The sequence below is a fragment of the Notolepis coatsorum genome (genome assembly GCF_963971535.1).
Source record: "Notolepis coatsorum genome assembly, contig: SCAFFOLD_472, whole genome shotgun sequence".
NCBI lineage: Eukaryota > Metazoa > Chordata > Actinopteri > Aulopiformes > Paralepididae > Notolepis > Notolepis coatsorum.
This window is the reverse complement of record NW_028169318.1, coordinates 27067-55000: the sequence shown is the minus strand read 5'-3', so window position 1 is coordinate 55000 and position 27934 is coordinate 27067. Positions and strand designations below refer to the sequence as shown.

General features: G+C 42.6%; 1 protein-coding gene across 1 annotated transcript; it reads left to right on the top strand.

Annotated features, from left to right (window-relative positions):
• Nucleotides 1–467: 467 nt before the first annotated feature.
• Nucleotides 468–24062, top strand: LOC311248747 (tetraspanin-7-like). Its single transcript, XM_084339577.1, has 8 exons — nt 468–640; nt 13035–13223; nt 13882–13956; nt 17574–17669; nt 19177–19332; nt 20078–20161; nt 21417–21514; nt 23328–24062. Exons 1-7 carry the CDS (start codon nt 554–556, stop codon nt 21483–21485), a joined length of 756 nt encoding a protein of 251 aa, XP_084195703.1. The 5' UTR covers nt 468–553; the 3' UTR covers nt 21486–21514; nt 23328–24062.
• Nucleotides 24063–27934: the final 3872 nt, after the last annotated feature.

The window sequence follows — 27934 nt, the reverse complement described above, 5'->3', positions numbered from 1 at the left end:
ACGGACCAAACTTTTCCAGAATCCTGTCGGCAAACAAGCTAGAACGTCCCGGTCATGTAGTGAATTCTTCAGGCAAAGCCGTTGCAGTGGCTTAAACGAGGAAATATTGTGCACTTCACACGTTTCTTTCTCTGGTCTGCATCCCCTTAACAATTGTGTGTATTGAGTCGTACTGTATTGTACACATTCTGCAATCTGTTAAATAAAGCTTTCATTCATTCATTCATGCATGCATGCATTCATTCATTCTTCATTCATTCATGCATTCATTCATGCATTCATTCATTCATGCATTCATTCTATAATTGTTTAGTCGAAACCGGAAAGCCTGTAGCCGGTACTTCCTGTACTTCCGTTTTCACACTTTAGGAGGCATATCTTTACCAGCCTAGTAGTGTGTTGGGGGACCGTGTTGTGACGTCACTTCCGCCTCCCTCTCTCCTAGAGAAACTTTTGTGTAGGTTTTCCCCCATTAACAACCAGGTCGTTTGTGAACTCTTCTCTCCTCTCCTCTCACCAGCAGCAGCGACTCACTAACTCACTCTCCACCACCATGTCTCCTCCGTCCAGACGGCTTCAGACGAAGCCCGTGATAACATGTCTGAAGACTTTCCTCATCTCCTACAGTCTCATCTTTTGGGTAAGTTTGTATTTTTTTGCAAGAGCCGACAGGAACAACAAGCTAATGGGCTACAGCGGCGATGCCAACGCGTCATGACGTCACGCCATAATTAGCAGGGTTAGAGACTCGTTGGTTTTTTTGGGAAAAACAAAGAGTTGGATATTGTTTGTTTTTTGACTTTATAATACAGACTGATGGGTCAAAAAAGCGAGGCATGGGCTATCCTAGCGCTATACAAAAAAATAAAACACTCCAGCCTGTTCACCAGTGGTCGAAGTACACGGTACCGGACTCAGGAGTACTGATCTGAGAACAGTTTAATATATCCCAACCCTGGTCTGGGGTCAGTATAATGTAGGACAGGAGTACTGATCTGAGAACAGTTTAATATATCCCAACCCTGGTCTGGGGTCAGTATAATGTAGGACAGGAGTACTGATCTGAGAACAGTTTAATATATCCCAACCCTGGTCTGGAGTCAGTATAATGTAGAACAGGAGTACTGATCTGAGAACAGTTTAATATGTCCCACTACCTTTACTTAATTTCTTCAAGTTTTGTTTTATTTGTCACATATATAAGCTACATGTACATTACAGTGAAATGCTTGGTTCTGTATGAGGAGCCCCTGAGATTGTGCTTCATACAGTAAAAAAGGAAAAATAATACAAACTATAAGTACAAAATAAACTTTTTAAAATGCAAAAATGGGGTAGGGATGTGGTGCAAATATTTTAATAAATAGATAAACGTGGTGTAGTGTTAAAAGTGTTAGTGGAGGTAGAAATACCCAGATGAAATAGTACTCTGATAAAGAGTCCTCCATGCAAAACTCCACTTAAGTAAAAGTTGAGAAGTATTTGATATTGAATGTATTCAAGTATCAAAGGTAAAAGTATGCATTCTACGTGGTGTTTGGGTACTCCAGGCTGTGGGAGCGTTCAGTCCTCCAACCGTTGGCATCTAAAGGTTATGTTAAGTGGTATGTGGTCCACTTACTTATGCTGCTGTGATTGAAGGTTATGTTAAATAGTGGTATGTGGTCCAGTTATGCCGCTGTGATTTAAAGGTCATGTCAAAGTGCTATGTGGTCCAGCTATGCTGCTCTGATTGCGTCCCCTTGAAAAGGCAGGCTTCACATTTCAAAAGTTTATAATCATCATCATCAATGTTTTCTATGCAAAATCCTTTCCTTCAAAGTAACTAGTAACTGATGGGTTCAGATAAATGTAGTGGAGTAAAAGAAGTACAAAGTTCCCCGACAAGAAAATACTTCAGTAAAGTACAAATACCTCAAATGTTGACTTCAAGGTGCAATAAGTGTTTAATAGCTCTACATTCCAACAGCCATCACTGATATAGAGTGTCTGGTCTCCCAGTCCCTCCGCTCTGCAGTAAACAGCCATCACTGATGTATAGTGTCTGGTCAGTAACATGGGTCTCTCAGTCCCTCCACTCTGCAGTAAACAGCCATCACTGATGTATAGTGTCTGGTCAGTAACATGGGTCTCCCAGTCCCTCCACTCTGCAGTAAACAGCCATCACTGATATAGAGTGTCTGGTCAGTAACATGGGTCTCTCAGTCCCTCCGCTCTGCAGTAAACAGCCATCACTGTAGTGTCTGGTCAGTAACATGGGTCTCCCAGTCCCTCCACTCTGCAGTAAACAGCCATCACTGATATAGAGTGTCTGGTCAGTAACATGGGTCTCCCAGTCCCTCCACTCTGCAGTAAACAGTCATCACTGATACAGAGTGTCTGGTCAGTAACATGGATCTCCCAGTCCCTCCACTCTGCAGTAAACAGTCATCACTGATATAGAGTGTCTGGTCAGTAACATGGGTCTCTCAGTCCCTCCGCTCTGCAGTAAATAAACAGCCATCACTGATATAGAGTGTCTGGTCAGTAACATGGGTCTCCCAGTCCCTCCACTCTGCAGTAAACAGCCATCACTGATATAGAGTGTCTGGTCAGTAACATGGATCTCCCAGTCCCTCCACTCTGCAGTAAACAGTCATCACTGATATAGAGTGTCTGGTCAGTAACATGGGTCTCCCAGTCCCTCCACTCTGCAGTAAACAGCCATCACTGATATAGAGTGTCTGGTCAATAACATGGGTCTCCCAGTCCCTCCACTCTGCAGTAAACAGACATCACTGATATAGTGTCTGGTCAGTAACATGGGTCTCCCAGTCCCTCCACTCTGCAGTAAACAGTCATCACTGATAGTGTCTGGTCAGTAACATGGGTCTCTCAGTCCCTCCACTCTGCAGTAAACAGTCATCACTGATATAGAGTGTCTGGTCAGTAACATGGATCTCCCAGTCCCTCCACTCTGCAGTAAACAGTCATCACTGATAGTGTCTGGTCAGTAACATGGGTCTCCCAGTCCCTCCACTCTGCAGTAAACAGTCATCACTGATAGTGTCTGGTCAGTAACATGGATCTCCCAATCCCTCCGCTCTGCAGTAAACACAAAATAAATGTTCTGGTATCCATTCCCACTTTATCCAATCAGGAGAGAGAACTCCACGAAGTGGGTAGCAGGAAAAACATGGCGTAAACAACATAAACATTCTCTTTTTCCATCTAAATGGTTGTTCTTCTGACAGAGAAATAGCGTATGCAATCGCTGGATGAGGATTGATATGTATTCATATTTGATCTGCAACCCCTAGTTTGACAGGAAGTTGGCCAAAAATGCTGATATCACTTACAGCACTTTTGCAGTACATTACTTTACTTTACTTACGCCTTTTACCCCGTTTGGGGCATAGGTCGTCAACAAGGGTTCTCCAAGCATCCCGATCCTGGTGGTCGGCCTCTCTTTCTTTTCCCTTGGGGGTTCCACCTGAGAGATTGTCTTGTGATGCTCGGGGATGGTTTACGGAGTGTATCATGGCCAATCCATCTCCAACGCCGTCGTTGGGGAATCTCTCTCTTCGCTGGCTGGGCAAAGTAAAATATATTGTTGGTTTCCTGTTGGTTGTCAGTTTGGCCATGGGTAGGTAGGGAATTTATTTTATTTTATTTTTTTATTTTATTTTTTCCCACGGCGACTATGGATAGGGAATTTCTTTATTTAATTAAAATGTTCACAACAACATGGATGCATGTACTCTGCCAGCATGTTGAATATCCATAATACTAAATGTTTGACTAAGATTTCTATGAAACTTTATTATTAAAAAAAAAAAAAAAAATCTGATTTTTTTTTTTTTTTTTTATAATTTTTTTTAAAAACTCATAAAATATATTGGGTCGCACCTAAATCGGCAGGGTCGGTCGGCAACCGGAAACCAACTATTAATTTTGTTAGGCCCTGTCGTGTGTTCGTTGCCACGGGTCTTTGTTGCTGATGGTGACCGTGTTAGGCCAGCGAACCTGGAGGATTCGGCACAGACGGGTGTTTAGGAAAACGTATAGTTTATTGGTTGTGGTGACAGTGGTGGTCCTCCAGGTCTCAGCGCCACATAGAGTAGGACCGACTTCACGTTGGTGTTAAAGATCCCGACCTTGGTTGTGATGGAAATGTCTTACATTACTTGAGTAAAAATACTTTATTTACTTTAGTTTCCACCACTACAGAGAAGCAATACAAACCCTGGGCCACGTCACGCAGACGTGTGAGCTCCTCCCAGCAGAGAGGGGCCAGGCTGCCTTACAGGCGCTCCAGGTCTCATCAGATGAGTAGGCTTTGCTTGCTGCCTGCCTGGTGTAGAGCCATATGGAATCCGCGATCACGGAATCGCGGACGGAATCGCGGAATTGAGCAATAAAAATGGAATCCACTATAAAAAAAATTTATTAATATATTTTTTTTTTTTTTTTTTTTTTTTTTTTTATACTTATTTTTTTTATGTTGTGGGACTTGTACAGCACTTTGTTCAACTTTGTCAGTGCTGTAAAGTTTAAACCTTTTAAAATCTTAGACAAACAAAACACTTTGCTTTCATGAAATATTGTAAGCCGTCATTTGAGGCTTTATAAAAGCAGCACAATGAACACAAATCTGTCAGTGCCGAGTCCGACCTCATCTTAAATAACAAACAGCATTGCTTGTTGTAGTTAACAAAGAGAGCCAGAGTTGATTTTGCAAAAATATATATAATTTTTTTTTTTTTTTTTTTTAAATAATCAAATTTTATTTTCATATTCGAATCCCATGCTTCGAGGCTTCAAAGTATTTAAGACGGCCCTATTAAATGGACCGTTATATCTTATTAAATTGTGGACATTTATTCATTCCCACTTATTAGACACTATTTCTGATGGTAAAATGAGCGTACAAAGCAAAATACAGAATTCTGAAATATTAAAACGGAAAAAAACGGAATTTGGAAAAAAAATAAAATGGAATTTGGAAAAAAAATAAAACTGATTTCATATGGCTCTAGCCTGGTGGCGATTTGGCACGAGGACTGAGTGAGAGGGTTGCTAAACGGAGGTTTATGACTCTGTGGCACCGCCGGGCTTGGAGGGTGATGGTAGGAATAGCATGTCAGCTGCTGGATCTTAGATAAGACATTCCTTTATTGTTGATCCCCTAGTTGGGGAAATTCCGGCGTCATAGCAGCGTGGGGGGGAGGGGGGGAGCGTAATAGTAAGAAAGACGTAAATAAATATAGGCAATAAAATGTTATCTGAATATACAAATATGAGAAGAAGTAAACAATATAATTTACTCTGAATACAAGAATATGAGAATATATATAGAATGGTAAAAATATATATTATAGTGAATTGGTGATGAATGATCTATCCCTCACGCGTGAATCAATTGAAGGGAGTCTTTTTTACTTTAACATCTTTACAACATGATCTAACGGTACAGAAAAAATAAGTGCACACAAAAATAGCCACAAAAAGCATATTGACTATTTTCCAATGACTCCAAAAAGACGGTCCTAGTCAACAACAAAGTTGACCAAAGTGCTGTACAAGTCCCACAACATAAGATAAGAAGATAAAAGCACACAATAAAAACATACAATATGTCACACACGTAAAAAAAAAAAGGCAGGTCTCTCAAACTGTTTAAAAACCAAAAGCCAAAGCAAATAGATGTGTTTTGAGGCGTGATTTGAACACCTGCAGAGTGGGGGCCTAACATGCAGTGGCAGCTCATTCCAGAGCTTTGGGGCTGCCACAGTGAAAGCACGGCCCCCCCCCCCCTAAGCTTCAGCCTGGACTTGGGAACAGCCAAGTTAGGAGCTGATCAGAGGACCTGAGGGACCTTGGAGGAACATAAGGTTCCAGCAGGTCCGAGAGGTACCCGGGTGCCAAGCCGTTCAGACATTTAAAAGCAAACGGTAAAAACCTTAAAATCAATCCTAAAACGCACAGGAAGCCAGTACAGGGGAAATGTGCTCTCGCTTACGTGTTCCAGTCAGCAGACGAGCTGCGGCGTTCTGGACTAACTGCAAGCGAGAGAAGGAGGCCTGAGACACTCAATATTAATGTAGCTGTTCCTTTACTGTGTCATTGTTACAAATAAATGATCTCTAGCCTATCCTATCTGCATCCGCTTGGCGCTCGGCGCTCCATCGAGAGTAATAAGACGTCACCGTCACTTTCGTACCAACCATGCCCTTTATTGGATTATTTATGTTGACGAAACTGATGAGTTATATTCATTAAAGAAAGTTCATTTAATAAAAAAAAAATACATTTAATCAGATGAATCACTTTATTCAAATTGAGGATTTAGTTTGAGAAAAGAAATATACAAAAATTCATTTGATATATTTTTTGGATTATGTCATAAAATATGACGTGACGACAGACATTCGAAGCTTCGTTAGAATACTTCAATAGAAGCTTTTAATGTTAAAAAATGACATTCGGTACAGCCCTAGTTGTAATGTTTCAATCTGCTCAAAGGAAAGTGTTACTTTGTGTTGTCGAGACGCTCGATATTGTCGTAGCCGTGCCTTTTCTGTGTCATTGTTGCGACGCTCGTGGGAGTTGGTGCAGCCGGGGGCGGTCGGAGAGGCCGGCCATAGAATAGATAGAATAGAATAGAAATACTTTTATTATCCCGAGGGAAATTTGACACTGCAAATCGCTCAACATTAAACATTTAGACAGAACGGGTCACGAATAAGAATAACAAAACAAACCATCATCCGAGATAATCATCCGGCCGGGACATTAAAAGCACATCGCTCTCGTCTGCGGTGTTTGAGCGTGTGATGCTCGTCGATCGCGGTCAGCAGCCGGGTACAAAGTTCAAGAAGTCAACACTTCTTCTTTCCACTGTCTTTTTTTATTTGCCAATGGACGAATCCACATTGCAATACAGGTACAGGTAGAGCTGCCGCGGTATTGATGTTTTCCTTACCGCACGGATTTGCAAAATATTTCCTACCGCGCGGTTATTACCGCACGCACAAAAAAAAAGTTTGAATGCATTTTTTTTTTAGTAGTAGTCTACTCTTTATAGCATATAGCCTGCCTCTAGTCTAAATGTCTATCTTTAGAGGATGACTTTGCAGCATGAATATTGTTTGGGATTCGGCAAGCACGCATTAGTTATTGAAAGTGAAACACGGATTCGAAGTTTACCCTCTGGTCGTGCGCAGTTCACTCGGTGTCGCGGGCAGGGCTGGTTACCCCCCCCGACCCTTTCTTATTATTATTACTATAAAGTTACTACTTTGTAATAAAGGCATTCGTTTTGTGGCATTAACATTATATAGTTATACGTTCAATAACATCACTGAGCGTATTTACCGGACGATAGCAAGGCAAGCAATACTCTATTCATATCTCAGTTCCTTTCTTTGCTCAGAGCGTGCTGAGTTGTCCCATTCTGCGGTCTGTTAATAAAGTTTTCAATCAGACAAGTGTATAGAACGAAGGGCTTTTATTATAACATTCGTTGCAGACAGTAAAATCATTATGTCTCGTTTAGTACTCCTGAAGAGCGATGGTAGTCCACTCCGGCGGGGAGTTAAAGCTAACGTTATTAGCCGTGTTGTGGTGAGCTGACATTCAGGACGTAAAAAACGTGTGACGCGTCTCTCTTCTGACCAATCAGTGGTCTGCAATGTTTCACGTGACTTTTCTGGTACCCAATAGGGTCGCTTGGAACCTCGATAGAGAAGTAGGGTATATCTGCAGAGCCGCAAGCCCAACGAGAGGAGGGTAATTTATTATTATTATTATAAAAAACAGCGGTGACGCGGTATTCAGCCTACTCTGCGGTGGCCGTGATGTAACAGCGATACCGCGGTAATGCGGTAATCGCGGCAGCTCTACTACTACTACTCACCTAATGCATGGCTGAACCTGAACGTTAGAAGTGTCCGTGTCCCCGTCAATCAATCATCACATCATCACATCATCACTCCGTTGTTCTTGCAGAGCAAAATTAGCGTCTTAAATGTATTGAAAGGAGGTGCTTCTTTGGCGATGCAATAGCCCATATTGAAAGGAAGAGAGGCCACATTCAGTTTCGTTTTGCTAGGAATTATGGGATTTGGTGTTGGATACAGACTACGCAGACAGGGACATGGTCTTTAATCGCACGATAGACTACAAGTACCAAGTATATAGCGTGACCCAGATTCACTCCACACGCAAATCTTTTTTTTCACTCAGGCTATCGGTGATCGCAGTAAGTTCATTCATTGCCGACAGATTATTTCATAGCACCACGACATTGTGTCGCACTGTACAGCCTTGGTTGTAGGCTAATGTTTTTTTTTTTTTTTTTCTTTTTTAATGTATCCAATTTGTATGGATTAATTTAGGAGTGAAATGCAAATGAAGGGTTGAAATCACAACTCGCAACGTTGCTCCCAAATAATATTTCCAACTCGCAACGGCCAAATTAAGGGGAAATTTGCGACCATCTCGTCGCAGTGTACAGCCCTGCAGTGGCGCTGGGCGTGTAACTATTTTGTACCCTGTTCTCACAGCTGTTTCGTTGAAGCCTCCTGTCCTGACACTGATTACTGTTGCCCTGAAGTCATTAAGGGGGTGTGTCTTAGAGCCACCTTCAACCCCTGGAGCATCCTCCCTGACCTGTGAGACCAGAGCTAACGTGTCTCTCTGCTGCTCTCTCTGTGAGACCACAGCTAACGTGTCTCTCTCTCTCTCTCTCTCTGTGAGACCACAGCTAACGTGTCTCTCTCTCTCTCTCTCTCTGTGAGACCACAGCTAACGTGTCTCTCTGCTGCTCTCTCTGTGAGACCACAGCTAACGTGTCTCTCTCTCTCTCTCTCTGTGAGACCACAGCTAACGTGTCTCTCTCTCTCTCTCTCTCTGTGAGACCACAGCTAACGTGTCTCTCTCTCTCTCTCTCTGTGAGACCACAGCTAACGTGTCTCTCTCTCTCTCTCTCTGTGAGACCACAGCTAACGTGTCTCTCTGCTGCTCTCTCTGTGAGACCACAGCTAACGTGTCTCTCTGCTGCTCTCTCTGTGAGACCACAGCTAACGTGTCTCTCTCTCTCTCTGTGAGACCACAGCTAACTTGTCTCTCTGCTGCTCTCTCTGTGAGACCACAGCTAACGTGTCTCTCTGCTGCTCTCTCTGTGAGACCACAGCTAACTTGTCTCTCTGCTGCTCTCTCTGTGAGACCACAGCTAACGTGTCTCTCTGCTGCTCTCTCTGTGAGACCAGAGCTAACGTGTCTCTCTGCTGCTCTCTCTGTGAGACCAGAGCTAACGTGTCTCTCTGCTGCTCTCTCTGTGAGACCACAGCTAACGTGTCTCTCTGCTGCTCTCTCTGTGAGACCAGAGCTAACGTGTCTCTCTGCTGCTCTCTGTGAGACCAGAGCTAACGTGTCTCTCTGCTGCTCTCTCTGTGAGACCACAGCTAACGTGTCTCTCTGCTGCTCTCTCTGTGAGACCACAGCTAACGTGTCTCTCTGCTGCTCTCTCTGTGAGACCAGAGCTAACGTCTCTCTGCTGCTCTCTGTGAGACCACAGCTAACTTGTCTCTCTGCTGCTCTCTGTGAGACCAGAGCTAACGTGTCTCTCTGCTGCTCTCTCTGTGAGACCACAGCTAACGTGTCTCTCTGCTGCTCTCTCTGTGAGACCAGAGCTAACGTGTCTCTCTGCTGCTCTCTCTGTGAGACCAGAGCTAACGTGTCTCTCTGCTGCTCTCTCTGTGAGACCACAGCTAACGTGTCTCTCTGCTGCTCTCTCTGTGAGACCAGAGCTAACGTGTCTCTCTGCTGCTCTCTCTGTGAGACCAGAGCTAACGTGTCTCTCTGCTGCTCTCTCTGTGAGACCAGAGCTAACGTGTCTCTCTGCTGCTCTCTCTGTGAGACCAGAGCTAACGTGTCTCTCTGCTGCTCTCTCTGTGAGACCACAGCTAACGTGTCTCTCTGCTGCTCTCTCTGTGAGACCAGAGCTAACGTGTCTCTCTGCTGCTCTCTCTGTGAGACCACAGCTAACGTGTCTCTCTGCTGCTCTCTCTGTGAGACCAGAGCTAACGTGTCTCTCTGCTGCTCTCTCTGTGAGACCACAGCTAACTTGTCTCTCTGCTGCTCTCTCTGTGAGACCACAGCTAACTTGTCTCTCTGCTGCTCTCTCTGTGAGACCAGAGCTAACTTGTCTCTCTGCTGCTCTCTCTGTGAGACCAGAGCTAACTTGTCTCTCTCTCTCTCTCTCTCTCTCTCTGTGAGACCACAGCTAACTTGTCTCTCTGCTGCTCTCTCTGTGAGACCAGAGCTAACTTGTCTCTCTGCTGCTCTCTCTGTGAGACCAGAGCTAACTTGTCTCTCTCTCTCTCTCTCTCTCTCTCTCTCTCTCTCAGTTCACAGGAGCTAACTTGTCTCTCTCTCTCTCTCTCTCTCTCTCTCAATTCAATTCAATTCAAATAGGCTTTATTGGCATGAAATATCAACATACTTATTGCCAAAGCAAGTCCAACATACAAACAATAACATATATATTATTAAGCAATAAAACATACCATAATATTAGCAGCAATAAAACATACCATAATATTAGCAATAAGTAAAACAATCAACAGAAACATATTAAATTACAAAATAATCATTCAATCGGGTAGTCATTTTACAGATGTAGCCACCCAGATACATGTATTTACAGGGCTTGTTCTCTTATTGTATGACAACTAGTGATGCACGATATATCGGCCGCCGATATAATATCGGCCGATATGGCCGTTTTTTTACACATCGGTATCGGTCCGATATCAAGATAGGGCCGATATCCGATATTAAAAAAAAAAAAAAAAATTTTTTTTTTTTTTTTTTACATGTTTTGGCCTTAAATAGTTTCAAAATATCAGTCATTTCTGAAAATAAGTTACAAAAGTAAAAAAATTATGCGTTTTGGAAAATAGCTCTTTATTTGATTATCATAAAAAAGTGTTTTCTATACAGAGATATCGACATCGGTAAATATCGGTATCGGCCAGAACAGCAATATTAATATCGGTTATCGGTATCGGCCACAATTTTCACATCGGTGCATCACTAATGACAACCATCTACATATTTTGCAGCTAATACTGTACACTGACTTTTCTCCCCACATATATATAACAGCTTTTGATTATCAGGGAGATGGATAAACTGTGGATCAATTTTATTTATTTTATAAAAGAAAACTTCTCTTAGATCCTTGTACTTCTCTCTCTCTCTCTCTCTCTCTCTCTCTCAGTTCACAGGAGCTAACTTGTCTCTCTCTCTCTCTCTCTCTCTCTCTCTCAGTTCACAGGAGCTAACTTGTCTCTCTCTCTCTCTCTCTCTCTCTCAGTTCACAGGAGCTAACTTGTCTCTCTCTCTCTCTCTCTCAGTCCACAGGAGCTAACTTGTCTCTCTCTCTCTCTCTCTCTCTCTCTCTCAGTTCACAGGAGCTAACTTGTCTCTCTCTCTCTCTCTCTCTCTCTCAGTTCACAGGAGCTAACTTGTCTCTCTCTCTCTCTCTCAGTTCACAGGAGCTAACTTGTCTCTCTCTCTCTCTCTCTCTCAGTCCACAGGAGCTAACTTGTCTCTCTCTCTCTCTCTCTCTCTCTATCTCTCTCTCAGTTCACAGGAGCTAACTTGTCTCTCTCTCTCTCTCTCTCTCTCTCTCTCTCTCTCTCAGTCCACAGGAGCTAACTTCTCTCTCTCTCTCTCTCTCTCTCAGTTCACAGGAGCTAACTTGTCTCTCTCTCTCTCTCTCTCTCTCTCTCTCTCTCTCTCTCTCTCAGTTCACAGGAGCTAACTTGTCTCTCTCTCTCTCTCAGTTCACAGGAGCTAACTTGTCTCTCTCTCTCTCTCTCTCTCTCTCTCTCTCTCTCTCAGTTCACAGGAGCTAACTTGTCTCTCTCTCTCTCTCTCTCTCTCAGTTCACAGGAGCTAACTTGTCTCTCTCTCTCTCTCTCAGTTCACAGGAGCTAACTTGTCTCTCTCTCTCTCTCTCTCTCTCAGTTCACAGGAGCTAACTTGTCTCTCTCTCTCTCTCTCTCTCAGTTCACAGGAGCTAACTTGTCTCTCTCTCTCTCTCTCTCTCTCTCAGTTCACAGGAGCTAACTTGTCTCTCTCTCTCTCTCTCTCTCTCAGTTCACAGGAGCTAACTTGTCTCTCTCTCTCTCTCTCTCTCTCTCTCAGTTCACAGGAGCTAACTTGTCTCTCTCTCTCTCTCAGTTCACAGGAGCTAACTTGTCTCTCTCTCTCTCTCTCTCTCTCTCTCAGTTCACAGGAGCTAACGTCTCTCTCTCTCTCTCTCAGTTCACAGGAGCTAACTTGTCTCTCTCTCTCTCTCAGTTCACAGGAGCTAACTTGTCTCTCTCTCTCTCTCTCTCTCTCTCAGTTCACAGGAGCTAACGTCTCTCTCTCTCTCAGTCCACAGGAGCTAACGTCTCTCTCTCTCTCTCTCAGTTCACAGGAGCTAACGTCTCTCTCTCTCTCTCTCAGTTCACAGGAGCTAATTTGTCTCTCTCTCTCTCTCAGTCCACAGGAGCTAACGTCTCTCTCTCTCTCTCTCTCTCTCTCTCTCAGTTCACAGGAGCTAACGTCTCTCTCTCTCTCTCAGTTCACAGGAGCTAACTGGTCTCTCTCTCTCTCTCTCAGTTCACAGGAGCTAACTGGTCTCTCTCTCTCTCTCTCTCTCAGTTCACAGGAGCTAACTGGTCTCTCTCTCTCAGTTCACAGGAGCTAACGTCTCTCTCTCTCTCTCTCTCTCTCTCTCTCAGTTCACAGGAGCTAACTTGTCTCTCTCTCTCTCAGTCCACAGGAGCTAACGTCTCTCTCTCTCTCTCTCTCTCAGTCCACAGGAGCTAACTTGTCTCTCTCTCTCAGTTCACAGGAGCTAACTTGTCTCTCTCTCTCTCTCTCAGTCCACAGGAGCTAACGTCTCTCTCTCTGCTCTCTCTCTCAGTTCACAGGAGCTAACGTCTCTCTCTCTCTCTCTCTCTCTCTCTCTCTCTCTCTCTGCTCTCTCTCAGTTCACGGGGGTGATCCTGCTGGCCGTGGGGGTCTGGGGGAAGGTCAGCCTGGAGGCCTACTTCACGCTGGCTTCTGACAAAAGCACCAACGCGCCGTACGTGCTGATCGGCACCGGCGCCACCATCGTCATCTTCGGCCTGTTCGGCTGCTTCGCCACGTGCAGAGGAAGCCCCTGGATGCTCAAGCTGGTCAGTGGCTCTCTCTCTCTCTCGCTGCGGGCGATTAAAAAAATTAAAGTCATTCTCAATCTAATCAAAAGTCTTTCATTTAATTTGCACAGGTATTCAATTATTCTTGGGGGCGGGGGGGGGGGGGGGGGGGGGGGGGGGGGCAGTCTGGCTGTCGGGAGATTAAATAATATTTAGTTTTTATGTATTCAAGTTGTTGTTTTTTTCGGGCGACAGTGGCTCAGGAGGTAGAGCAATTGTCTGGTAATCCGGAGGTTCCCGGTTCGATTCCCGGGCAGCGTGTCGAAGTGTTCTTGAGCAAGACACTTAACCCCTAATTGCTCCCGATGAGCAGGTTGGCACCTTGCATGGTCGTCTCTGCCATCGGTGTGTGAGTGAATGGGTAAAAATGTGAGGAACAAATTGTAAAGCGCGTCTGGCGAGAGCTTGTATGGAACGTGTGAACATTTGAATTGGTATAATATGTAAAGTGCAGCCAGTTCACTGTCTCTGTGTTCTTTTGTTTGCTAGTATGGTCGTGAAATTGGTATTAAAATTCAGCTCTTAAGTGGTATTAAAAGGTCTTAAAAGGAACTGGTTGAAACCTGCAGCAGAGCGCCTGTTTCCTTCATATCTCCTGTGGTTCTATAATCTTTGGTTGATGTCTTGTGTTGTCCAGTACGCCATGTTCCTGACCTTGGTGTTCCTGGCTGAGCTGGTGGCTGGAATCTCAGGCTTCCTGTTCAGAAACGAGGTAAGCTACTCTGACACGGTGTTACACCTAACCCTGTCCCCACGCGGTGTAACGCCTAACCCTGTCCCCACGCGGTGTAACGCCTAACCCTGTCCCCACGCGGTGTAACGCCTAACCCTGTCCCCACGCGGTGTAACGCCTAACCCTGTCCCCACGCGGTGTAACGCCTAACCCTGTCCCCACGCGGTGTAACGCCTAACCCTGTCCCCACGCGGTGTAACGCCTAACCCTGTCCCCACGCGGTGTAACGCCTAACCCTGTTCAAGATGCAAGAGGTTTATTTGTCACATACATACCGGGGCATACAGTGAAATGCGGGTGGTCATGCCTGCATCGAATGTGCAATAATACTAATAATAAAATAGAAATAAAAAAAATAACCGGTAATAAGAAGACATAAGATGTGCATGATAAAAATAGACATGCTAAATTCCTGAGAAGGCACTGGGTCCTATGTACACTACTATACAATACACAGTTTTAACTCTGTCATTATGCTATACTTACTATATCTAAACTATACAAGAACCGCGTCGGTTCTCTCCTTGAAGTGACCTTTATATTCCTCATTCCTTTAAAGTGACCTTTCCATTTAGTTTAAAGTGACATTTTGTTTAAAGCGATTGTTCCACCTAACCCCTGTTGCAACACGTCTCATCAGGAGACATGAATAAAGTACTAAACGACCACAGGAAATAAGGTACATCATGTCTATGTTATAGCCATAACAAGTAATATATTTACTTATTGTATAAGTACCGTAATTCCTCTAATAGTGACCGGTATTCAATTACAAACCGGGTCTCTATTAATGGCCGGGTGCGCTCTTGAGCTAAGCAATTATAAGCCGACCTCCTAATACAAGCCGGGTTACTAATATACTGAAAAAATAAAAATATTATTATACTGAGCTGCTAAGGTAAAGTTACTTGATTTCACTTTGAAAACGTTGAAATGACCAGTGACCACCTGTAATTGCACTGTTTGTTTACTATTTCATACAGTACTTGATCTCACTAAATGAACCCAGTACATTTTACTGGGTTCAAACTGACAACAAAATGTTGATTTATTCATTATGATCTGTTTGAAAATTAGAAATATAGGCCTCTCTCTTATACAAGCCTCCTCCTAATAAAAGCCTGGTACCCGCTACAGTTTAAGCAAATACAAGCCCGGGTCACTATTAGAGGAATTACGGTAGTATATTTATTTACATTTCGTAAATCGGCAAAAATCCAAAACAAACTTAACAATGCTTGTGGTCGCTGGCGAGTGCTCTCACTTCTAGACTAAGACACCCACCCTGATACCAACACAGCTCTCGCCACTAGATCAAGACACCCACCCTGATACTAACACAGCTCTCACTTCTAGACTAAGACACCCACCCTGATACAAACACAGCTCTCACCACTAGATCAAGACACCCACCCTGATACTAACACAGCTCTCATCACTAGACTAAGACACCCACCCTGATACTAACACAGCTCTCACCACTAGATCAAGACACCCACCCTGATACTAACACAGCTCTCACTACTAGACTAAGACAGCCATCCTGATATAAACACAGCTCTCGCCACTAGACTAAGACACCCACCCTGATACTAACACAGCTCTCACCACTAGACTAAGACACCCACCCTGATACAAACACAGCTCTCACCACTAGACTAAGACACCCACCCATCCTGATACAAACACAGCTCTCACCTCTAGACTAAGACACCCACCGTGATACAAACACAGCTCTCACCACTAGATCAAGACACCCACCCTGATACAAACACAGCTCTCACCACTAGACTAAGACACCCACCCTGATACAAACACAGCTCTCACCACTAGACTAAGACACCCACCCTGATACAAACACAGCTCTCGCCACTAGACTAAGACACCCACCCTGATACAAACGCAGCTCTCGCCACTAGACTAAGACACCCACCCTGATACAAACACAGCTCTCACCACTAGACTAAGACACCCACCCTGATACAAACACAGCTCTCACCACTAGACTAAGACACCCACCCTGATACAAACACAGCTCTCACCACTAGACTAAGACACCCACCCTGATACAAAGACAGCTCTCACCACTAGACTAAGACACCCACCCTGATACAAAGACAGCTCTCGCCACTAGACTAAGACACCCACCCTGATACAAACACAGCTCTCGCCACTAGACTAAGACACCCACCCTGATACAAACACAGCTCTCACCACTAGACTAAGACACCCACCCTGATACAAACACAGCTCTCACTTCTAGACTAAGACACCCACCCTGATACAAACACAGCTCTCAACACTAGACTAAGACACCCACCCACCCTGATACAAACACAGCTCTCACCACTAGACTAAGACACCCACCCTGATACAAACACGGCTCTCACCACTAGACTAAGACACCCACCCACCCTGATACTAACACAGCTCTCACCACTAGACTAAGACACCCACCCACCCTGATACTAACACAGCTCTCACCACTAGACTAAGACACCCACCCACCCTGATACAAACACAGCTCTCACCACTAGACTAAGACACCCACCCTGATACAAACACAGCTCTCACCACTAGACTAAGACACACACCCTGATACAAACACAGCTCTCACCACTAGACTAAGACACCCACCCTGATACTAACACAGCTCTCACCACTAGACTAAGACACCCACTCTGATACAAACACAGCTCTCACCACTAGACTAAGACACCCACCCACCCTGATACAAACCCAGCTCTCACCACTAGACTAAGACACCCACCCCGATACAAACCCAGCTCTCACCACTAGACTAGACACCCACCCACCCTGATACAAACCCAGCTCTCACCACTAGACTAAGACACCCACCCACCCTGATACAAACCCAGCTCTCACCACTAGACTAAGACACCCACCCTGATACAAACACCAGGGGAACTCAAAAGTTTTTTTTAAAACGTAAAAAATAAATGAATATGTAATATATGCACTTATTTGTAAATGCGTCAATATATTACTTATTTGTAATATGTACATTTTTGTAAATGCATCAATATATTACTTACGGCTATAACCAGGGCAGCGGTGACCTAAACGTTAGAGAAGCGGGTTTGTGACTGGAAGGTCGCCGGTTCGATCCTCCCGGACCGGCAGGAAAAATCTGGGCTGGGGAAGTGAATGAATAACTCTCTCCCATCCTCTTAACACACCAACCGCTGAAGTGCCCTTGAGCAAGGCACTAAACCCCCAAATGCTCCAGTGGAGTTGCTCAGTGGCCAACGGTGTCAGACTGTGGTTGTCCTGGGCGGCTCCCAGGTGTGAATGGAACTGTGTGAATGTGAAGCAGGGCGTAGCTGAAAAAGAGCATCCGTGCTCAGCGAACCTTCCCTTGGTAAATAAAGGTTAAATGATCAAATATATATATATATATATATATATATATATATATAACATACAAGATATTCCTCTTTCCTGTGGTCGATAAATACTTTATTTACATAGTTTACGTGAGATCGAGCTGCCTATTCTCTTGGCACATGTTAATTAAACACTGCATGCGGGACAGTTGTCCAGAATATAATGGTAATGACTTCCTGCTTGTCCAGATCAAGGACATATTAGGCGACACCTATGAAAACGCCGTGAAGACCTACAACACCACCGACAGCAGGAGCCTCGCGGTCGACACCATCCAGAGGACCGTAAGTTATTATTTTTTTTTATCCACTTTTTCTCCCATTTTCTATTTTTCTCCCATCCCAATTTCGTATCGTCCAATTCAACCCTCCCCTGTCTCGAACGCTGTTTCTTGCCTCCCACAAGCCGGCTGCAATGTGGACTAAGTCATACATAGCACGAGTCCCCTCCGATACTCGAGGTAACGGCAGTCGCATTTTTTCCACCTGCGCGGCGCGATCTTTCAGCGTCGGGGGTCTGCGCTTTGGAGGGGCGCCGCCCCCGTCGCTTCCTGATTCTACTGCGCAGGCGCACCAACCGACCTGTAGGAGTCGCTGTCCACAGCGCCCGATCCCCACCCATCAGTTTCCCACCCCCTAATACTGCCAATTGTATTAGTATGAACGACCAGCTAAACTGAAAGCAATGTGGAGCGCTGGGCTCGAACAGGCGAACCCAGCATCTCCAGTATTCGTGGTGAGCGCCTTGCCCACTGCACCACGTAGCCGCCCTAGGGCCGTAAATTCTTAAAATAATCTGTTCCCCCTTTTTGGGACATCCAAATAACTGGTGGTTACATCCGTGTCTTTCAATACCGGTCATTTCTAAGGACGGCACGTAGCTGTACTGTGAGTATGTGGATTTGTGTGTGTTGAGACCTGTCTCTCGTCAATGGACTCATTGAGATTAGATTAAAATGTATTGTCATACAGCACAAGTACAGTACAACGAAAAGACGTTTGGCATCCAACCAGAGTGCAAATGTAACAGTAAAGTGCAACAGTGATATACAATGTACAGGTACTAGTAAGGGATATGTATAGATATAGTATCACTATCTACAGATATGTATAGATATAGTGTCAACAGATATGTACAGATATAGTATCTCCAGATGTGTATAGATATAGTATACAGTATGTACAGATAGATATATTATCTACAGATATGTACACATATAGATATAGTATCTACAGATAGTGTCTACAGATATGTATATATATAGTATCTACAGATATAATATAGTATCTACAGATATACATATAGTATTATCTACAGATATGTATATATATAGTATCTATACAGATATAGTATCTACAGATATGTAAATATGGCCCATAATTCATTGTCTTTCATCGAATATATCACACTCTTAGGTAGGGATCTTCCGATCGCATTTTTTTTGCTCCCGATCATGTGATTTTGAGTATCTGCCGATACCGGTTTTCCCGATCCGATCTTTCGGCAATGCATTAAGAAAAAAGAAAAGAAAACAATGCAATCAAGTTGACCCTTAGGTTTTTATTTTTTTATTTAACCGTATCCAACTATCCATTATATATCCAACATGGATATGGCTTTTTTTTTAACAATATATCCAACATGGATATATATAGCTTCACAAGTTCAGTTACATTCAGTCATAATAAATAACAAAATAAAATATAAAATTGGCATTCTGTTAAAAAACAAACAATATCGCAGCACTGGCTCATTTGTCTCTCCGCGCACCCCCTCTTCTTACCTCTCTAGCTGCACTGCTGTGGCGTTTATAACTACACCGACTGGCAACACACCAAGTACTTCGACCAGGAGGGCATCCCTGTCAGCTGCTGTAAAGAGCAGACCAGCTGCACGCCGGAGAACCTGAAGGACATCGTCAAGGCTGAGAAAGAGGTGTACACCACGGTGGGTTCAGGAGCTCCCATGTCTCTACTTTTACAAGCGTTTGTGTCATTTCTATGTGCCACCAAATCTCTTTATGTGTTTGATTTGATTTGATTTTTTTTTTTTTTTTTAATCTTTATTTCGAACATGCAATGAATACAAACAAACGATAACAAAAAGCAAAACACTCAATCTACATGTTCGAAAAGGAGTAGGAAGAAGTATACACTTATTTAATCCTACCCCTTTTCCACTACTCAAATGAGTGTACTATTTTAAAACATAAAAAAGAAGAAAAAAAAACGATATATATGCAAAACAAAAACTATATATGTAAAACATGAAAGAAATAAAATAGAAAACAAAATAAAAATGTAAACACCCGTGAATATCAAGCCCCTTCCTCATCCCTGCACCTTGTGAACATAATTTCCTTATAAATCAGTTTGAATTGTCTCATGTTTGGACATTGCTTTAGCACCACATTTAGACTGTTCCACAGTTTCACTCCACATATCGAGATGCAGTGTCTTCTCATGGTAGTGCGTACGTTTAGCACTTTTAAATTGTGTTCTCCCCTCAGATTATAACCCCCCTCCCTATCAAAGAACAATTCTTGAATGTTTCTGTCATGTTTAGACTATCTAACATGTTTCTGTCCTGTTTAGACTCTCAAACATGTTTAGACTAACATGTTTGTCATGTTTAGACTCCTACATGTTTCTGTCATGTTTAGACTAACATGTGTTTATGTCGTGTTCCCCAGGGCTGCTTTGCACAGGTATCCACGGTGATGGAGTCCAACCTTGGAATTATAGCGGGGATATCTTTTGGAATAGCATTCTTCCAGGTACCCATCGTCAGCTTTTGGATAATGTATCTTTGACAATAGATGGATTTCCCCAAATACGTGTGTGTGTGTGATCCCAATGAATCAATGCCCCAAGGTTACTATGTAATGGATTCTTCTTTCGTGTAACGTCAGAGGTCCAACTCCGTATCTTGTAGCCATGCCCTTAACTCTGGTCCCACATCAAAGAGGCTGGCTTCCGAGGGTGGTTTGTATAGGGGGCAGATGGTCAGGATGTGATCAACAGTCTGCTCAGGGTCTCCACACTCGCATGCAGCGCTGTCTGCCAGGCCCCACTTCTTTAATGATGCTTTAAAGTGACATCATTCAAAAACTCTTTGTCTGAAAAGACGACGTGTCTGTGTTGTCAAGGTTTCTCCATTATACCTTTTTCAGAGCAGCTTGTGGGCCATGTTTCCGTGGGTATCGCCGATTGGCTCAAGCACAGCCTGTTTATAAACGGGGAAACCCATCTATTGTCGCTCACTATCTTATTGTCGCTCACTGCATGATCTATTCCAGGAAAGATGTGTTTTCTCTGCGTGTCGTGTGACCGTGTATCGTATGCATTAGGGACGCTCGATATTGGCTTTTTTACCTATACCGATATTGTCCAACTGTTAATTTCCGATACCGATATCAACCGATACCAATATATGCTGGGTTTCTCCCCCCCCCCCCCCCCCCCAAAATGGAATAATTTCAGGTAATTAACATTACATATCTCTTGTTGTGGAATTAACACAACATTTTTTTTTTTGAACTTTCTTTTATTTTGTGTCATAATGAACATCACATTGCATTAATCATACAGTATAATATACTTGATTCACATAGTCAATGACATTTGTTACTCGGGCTCTTCCCTCTTATTCAATTTGTTTTCAAAGTATTCAGCGTAATCAAAATAAGCTGTATAATCCGAGTACGCCTCATAAACAACCCAGAGGGGAGGGATTTTTACAATTTTTTTTTTTTTTTTTTTTTTTTATAATTTTTTGTAGGATAAGAAACGAAAAAAATAAATAGAAAAATAAATTTAAATATTAACACAACATTATGCATACTTTTGACAATAAATAAAATCAGAATTTGTTCTTACTTGCTTGCCTGGATAAATAAAGGTTATAGAAATGTTTTTTTTAAACCGATACCGATATTTTCCGATATCACATTTGAATGCCGATAATATCGGACATCCCTAATATGCGTCTCTGTCGACGTCTTCTTCTTCTTCTTCTTCACGTCTCCTCAGCTCATCGGCATGTTCCTGGCCTGCTGCTTGTCTCGATACATCACCAACAACCAGTACGAGATGGTCTAGCGGCGGGCGGCGGCCTCCTCCTCCCGCAGGTAGTGCTGCTTGAAGTGTTCACGTCACCGCTGTTAGAGCTGCTTCATCACACCGTCTGTGTGCCTCAGGTAGTGCTGCTTGAAGTGTTCACGTCACCGCTGTTAGAGCTGCTTCATCACACCGTCTGTGTGCCTCAGGTCGGGGTTCCAGAGCAACGGGTTAGAAAAGGTTCAGTACGGCAGCGGGTCTAGAATACTTGACTCGTTTGGATATAAACATTCATACAGATGTCGGCGTTCTATTCAATGTCAGTCGAGCTCCTCCAGGCTGTATATATATATATATATTAAGGCTGTCAAAGTTAACGCGATATTAACGCGTTAACTCCCGATTCTATTAATGCCACTAATTTTTTTAACTCAAGATAAAAAAAAAAGAAAAATTACTATATATATATTTTTTTTTTACTAGACTTCACTCAGGTGTTGTGTGTGTGTGTGTGTGTGTGTGATATAGAGAGGGGGGGTGAGAGAGATGAGGAAGGGGCAAGAGAGAAAGAGAGCTGGGAGAGAGTGTGTGTGAGAGAGAGAGGGGGTTGGGTGTGATTAATCAGCCCTTGTGTGGGTGAATGTAACAAGTTCCTAACGTTTTCTTTCCCCTATTATTTCATGCACACTTTATTCATTGTTTTAAATTATTATTTTCTTAAGTTATTTTGTGCATCACTCTGTTTTGAATTTGATGCAAATTTGCAATGCATGAGGGTCATCCTTTTGTGTTAAATGGCTGCATAAAGCAAGCATTTGTTGACTCGCATGTTGATAAAGAGTATTAAAACTTGGAACTTGAAAAAGATCTGTTTAAAAAAAAAAAAAATGCGATTAATTTGCGATTAATCGCGAGTTAACTATGGACAATCATGCGATTAATCGAGTTAAATATTTTAATCGTTTGACAGCACTAATATATATATATATATATATATATATATATATATATATATATATATATAGATGAGTAACGTCACTGATTGGCATCTATTTTTCTCTCGTTTCAACACTGCGAGAGATGTTTCTTGCTCTGAAAGCTGGAAGAGGTTGAACTACAGCAAAGCTGCTCTCAAGAAATATAGTCTGTACATATTAATACTACCAGTGAGACTTACTACCATAGTGTCTTTATACCTGTATCACTGTACATATTAATACTACCAGTGAGACTTACTACCATAGTGTCTTTATACCTGTATCACTGTACATATTAATACTACCAGTGAGACTTACTACCATAGTGTCTTTATACCTGTATCACTGTACATATTAATACTACCAGTGAGACTTACTACCATAGTGTCTTTATACCTGTATCACTGTACATATTAATACTACCAGTGAGACTTACTACCATAGTGTCTTTATACCTGTATCACTGTACATATTAATACTACCAGTATGACTTACTACCATAGTGTCTTTATATCTGTATCACTGTACATATTAATACTACCAGTATGACTTACTACCATAGTGTCTTTATACCTGTATCACTGTACATATTAATACTACCAGTGAGACTTACTACCATAGTGTCTTTATACCTGTATCACTGTACATATGAATACAACTCTGTACATACATCTGATTAGCACTATTACTCAGTAGTACACATTTATATATTTTATACCCAGTTTAATCAGCTGTACATTGTATATTACTGTTGCACTTTACTGTTACATTTGCACTCTGGTTGGATGCCAAACATATTTTCGTTGTACTGTACTTGTGCTGCATGATAACGATACATTTTAATGTAATATTCCGGACCTTTCAGCCCATCTAACAAAACACGTCTTCTGTGTCCGTTTCTTTGTAGGTCACTGACTGGCAGCTCTTGTTGCAAGCCGAGTAAAAAAGGAATTTCTCAGTATTTTAATATTTGTAAGTGTATTAGTAATATCATTTTAGAGAACCTCTCGCTGCCTCTTTTTTTATCTGATCCTGACCAGCCGTGCGGAAGGGAACGGGTCAAGGGAACGGGTCATGGGAACGGGTCAAGGGAACGGGTCATGGGAACTTTCCTGCATCGTCATTCCTGTGGTGTAAATTTGGCATTTCCATAATGTATAGACGTTATTGATATTATTCCTTCTTTCATTTCAGTCGATTTTTATTACAATTTCCGGTTCACAAAAAGGGTGTTTTTCTAAAAAAAAAAATTGTTTTACGGTTTTTCGTATGGTTTCGTAGCGTTGCTTTTTATACACACAAAGAGAAAAGGAGGGAAGGAACGCCTGGGAGATGGGTCATGTCAAGTTTCCCGCCAAGAGAACCCATGTGTCTGTGAAACCTGTATAGTTTGAGAAATAGACCGAAAGTTATTTTGTATTGTTGAGGAGTTTTGTGGTGCGATTCTGGGACCCGGCAGGTTGTGTAGAACATGTCGTAAGCTTTTATATAGAAGGTTTAGTCATAGCGGAGGTCCGGCTCCTGGACACATTATTCAGTGTAGCCTAGTTTCTTCTTTGTATCACTATTGTCAGTGTTAAATTTGTTATTAAATTGTGAAACGCATGTGAAATAAATAAATAAAGATTGAATTTAGTATTAAACGGAATGTATCCCTGTGCCTGTTTTTGAAGGTTTGGAGTTTCGTGACTATTATTTACATTTACATTTAGTCATTTAGCCAACGCTTTTATCCAAGCATTTACATTATGTCTTCTATACGTCCCAGAATACATTTTGAAGTGTTTCTGGAAGGTTCTTTCCCGGGCAGGAGGAGAAACTCATCATGGCAGCTTTAGATCTAATGAAGGATCCACTTAACCAACTTCTAAAGAGTGCCTAAGCTTAACCGGCGAAAGAACTTGCCGTCACGCTCTAAGACAAACTCTAACCTTAACAAACTTCGAAGAGTGCCTAAGCTTAACCAGTGTAGAAACTTGCCGTCCCACGATTGGCGCTCATGTCACATGACCTGGCCAATCAGAGCGCCAAACGGGAACCCGGAAATGTGGATGCGCTGTAAAAAGGCTTCAAGCGACGTGAACGCGTATCTGCCATGCGAGACTAGGCGAGCAGGAGGCTGTTGTGAAATCTGAAGTGTCCGACGTTCTGACTCCTCCCCCGGCTGCACTCGGCTACTCTCGTCTATTTTCTAGGCGAGCCGAAATCAATCTCGAACACGCCTAATATTGACTCTCCCAGCCCGCGGTAGTCGGCTGTGAGCTCCCTGACATTCCAATAAAGCCCTCATCTATCTCGGGCCCGGGGTCTCGCGCGGGGTTAAGCTTGCTGCTATAAAGAGGAGAGGGCCACTGCGTAATAAAGCCATCTCGCCGAACCTCGCTCTCGCTCTTTTTCTCTTTCTCTCTCTCTATCTCTTCTTTTACCAACTGATTTCCAGTTCTGCGATCTGATTGGCCACTGCCGTTTCTGGTGCGATCTGATTGGCCACTGCCGTTTCTGGTCGCGTGACGCGCCCATTTCCGCCTCGACCAGCCAGCAAACTACCTATCGCCTAGTTTATCACTGGTTAAGCTTAGGTGACTCTTTCGAAGTTGGTTACGAGTTTGGAATCAGGGCTGGTGTTCTATCGCCCTGCTCTAAGACAAACTCTAACCTTAACCAACTTCGAAAGAGTGCCTAAGCTTAACCGGTGAAAGAAAGAGGCGTCACACGATTGGAGCGACCAGAAACGTCAGTGGCCAATCGGAGCGCAGAACGCGAACACGGAACTGGAAATCCGTTGGTAAAAGTATTCAGGCGAACTGGACACCCTTTGGAACCGAAACATGTATTGTTCATAATAGCCAATAGAGGGCAGCGTTGCTCAAAATATGTACTGAGAGTGTTGTGGGTTATTAACACTATGGCCGCCCGCCAAGGACGCCTTACCTCGTCATTCCCCGCCATGCTAATTCTGCCAATGACGCCGTAACACGTCATTGAGATCAATATTTCAAAAATCTGTGATCGCAATCATATTTCTCCCCCGGAGACTTGAGATCTACTGTTGATCCCCTCTCAACTCTCCAACGGTTCAAGAGCGCCATCTGGTGGCCGATCGGCGGATCGCCCAAACCGGAAACGGAAACTGGTGCTCATCCAAATTCGGTCCGATCACTCGCTAATAGTCCCGGGACTCGAGCTAGACACAATGGATAGCAATCCGTTACCAATAACTCGATAAACAACATGATATGGACGTATATACTATTACACAACCTGGAGATGGATCGCATATTTCAACATCCCATAATAGGAATATTTTTGCTCCACGCTCATCGCCCAACGCTACGAGGAAGCTGCGGTGAGTTTCAGAGTTTTTTTTTCTTTTTTGCCGTGTTCGATACAAACTGCTCTAATGATCATATCACCCACACTAGATGAATCATCTAACGTTGGCCACGGAATTATAAACGACCCCCCCCCCCCCATCCGGTCAACATCAGATGATAAGTAGTAACTTCTAGAAGCACGTCCATTTGAATTTTTTTTATCTCGCGCCGATCGCTAACGAACTGTATTTGATCATCAATATAATGCATTTGGGGCTATAAATCACGTTCTGAAGAATGCTGCAGAAAACGATAAAAACATATTTATACTTTAGACCGTATTTTAGTATGAATATGTGAATGAAAAAGTATAACGTTGCTACACCCTGAACAATAGATACTTGATGTTGAATGGGCCATAGTAATGTCAATTTAGCAATACAATTTAAAAAGTTATAGCCCTGCAAAGAAGGGGAACTTCTCCATAGACAAATAGAGCTGGCAGAGGATGGTATAATGATGTACATAAGCCTGGCGAAGAAAGTGTTAATAGCCAAAGACCAACAACACTATGACTACAACAACACTCCAAGGGAGATGAATGCAAAGATTTGGGAGTGAAAAAAGGCCACTCCTGTTTAAAGTGTTTCATTGGATCTTCAAAGAATATCCTTTTTATTATATATTTTCTTCGTGAAGAGACCTGTGTGATGCAGGTACAGTTGACATTGGGATCCAATGATGGGTCATGGCAAGATTTATAATTGTCCAATTGTCCATATATTCTGGAGAGATTTATATACAATTTCTCAATTTATATTATTTGATATTCTGCGCAGTAACTTAAACACTTAGTAGTTTCAGGGACAACATTATCAGCTTATCCTTACAGTGGCTCGGGAGGTAGAGCAGTCGTCTGGTAATTCCCGCTCGATTCCCGGTCAGCATGTCGAAGTGTCCTTGAGCAAGACACTTAACCCCCTACATAGGTGTCAAACTCATGGCCCGCGGGCCAAATGTGGCCCCCAAGAGCTCTGGTATTTTTTATTTTTTTTATTATTATTATTTCTTTAAAACATTAATCTTGGGTTAAAAGAATTGTGGGTTAATGCGTTAATAAAGCTTTAACTTTGACAGCTTTAGTTATTACACATTCTTACACATACATGTATGTTGAACATCTGAGGTATTGATGAAGTAACAAAGGAAAAAAGCCAAAAGCACTTACTCCTCAGACATTCTTTGACAATTTTACAGCCCAAAATACAAAAAAGATCCAGCCGGAATAGGTAACAAAGGGTTGAAGAAATATTGTCTGAACTGTCAGATGCAAACTGGCTGTGTGACATAACCGAGCATCTCGCTCAATTGAATAAGAAGCTGTAGGGACGCAAACAAGTCCCACCCAAAACTTGACCAATATAGTTGTGAACTGAGACAACCCTTATTTTGTTATTTTTGAGTACAGTTACAGTTGTGTGTTCATGCAGACTCATAATAGCAATTTCATTACGAATTGAAAATGGGGGACCCTGATGTAAACAAGTCGAAAGTCTTTCTCTGGTCTGCATCCCCTTAACAATTGTGTGTATTGAGCTGTACTCTTTTTTTTTCTTTTTTTTTTGTATTAAGTTAATTAAACTATCTTCCATTAGTTGGATGTATGGCCTCTGCAAGGTTGTGTGCAGCCATTTGTTTTTGTAACATCTGCTACATCTGTCCCACGTGTTCTTTGCAGCTCAGTTGTTAGTTCTGCCCCTCTTGACTGTGACACAAAGGTTTTGAACAAACTTAATGTCATAGCTTGTATTTGATGATATTCTTCTTTGTTATTTACTTGAATGGTTTGATCATTGATTGATGGAGTAATATGGGGTTCTGATAAACTAAAATTATTTGTTAAAATAACATAAGCTAACATATATTTTTACATCTATGCATATGCAATATGTATAACTTGAATAAGTAATAAATACAGAAACAACATGTTTAACAATATGTAAATGAGTAGCTACATTTATTTTACATTACATTAACATTTATACAGTCTTTGGCCCTTTGAGGGCAACCATAATGCTCATGTGGCCCTCTGTGAAAATGAGTATGATCTAGAGTGTTCTGATCTCAATCCTTGGATCTGTGAGAAATAAGGAGAAAGAAGCATTTTGTATAAAAGTATTCTGTACTTTTGCAAAAAAAA

Excerpts from the sequence above, each read along its gene's own strand:
- LOC311248747 (XM_084339577.1), top strand. The coding sequence starts at position 554 with ATGTCTCCTCCGTCCAGACGGCTTCAGACGAAGCCCGTGATAACATGT. Across the intron at positions 13,224-13,881 it reads GCCCCTGGATGCTCAAGCTG|TACGCCATGTTCCTGACCTT; the intron begins GTCAGTGGCTCT and ends TGTGTTGTCCAG. Across the intron at positions 19,333-20,077 it reads AGAAAGAGGTGTACACCACG|GGCTGCTTTGCACAGGTATC; the intron begins GTGGGTTCAGGA and ends CGTGTTCCCCAG.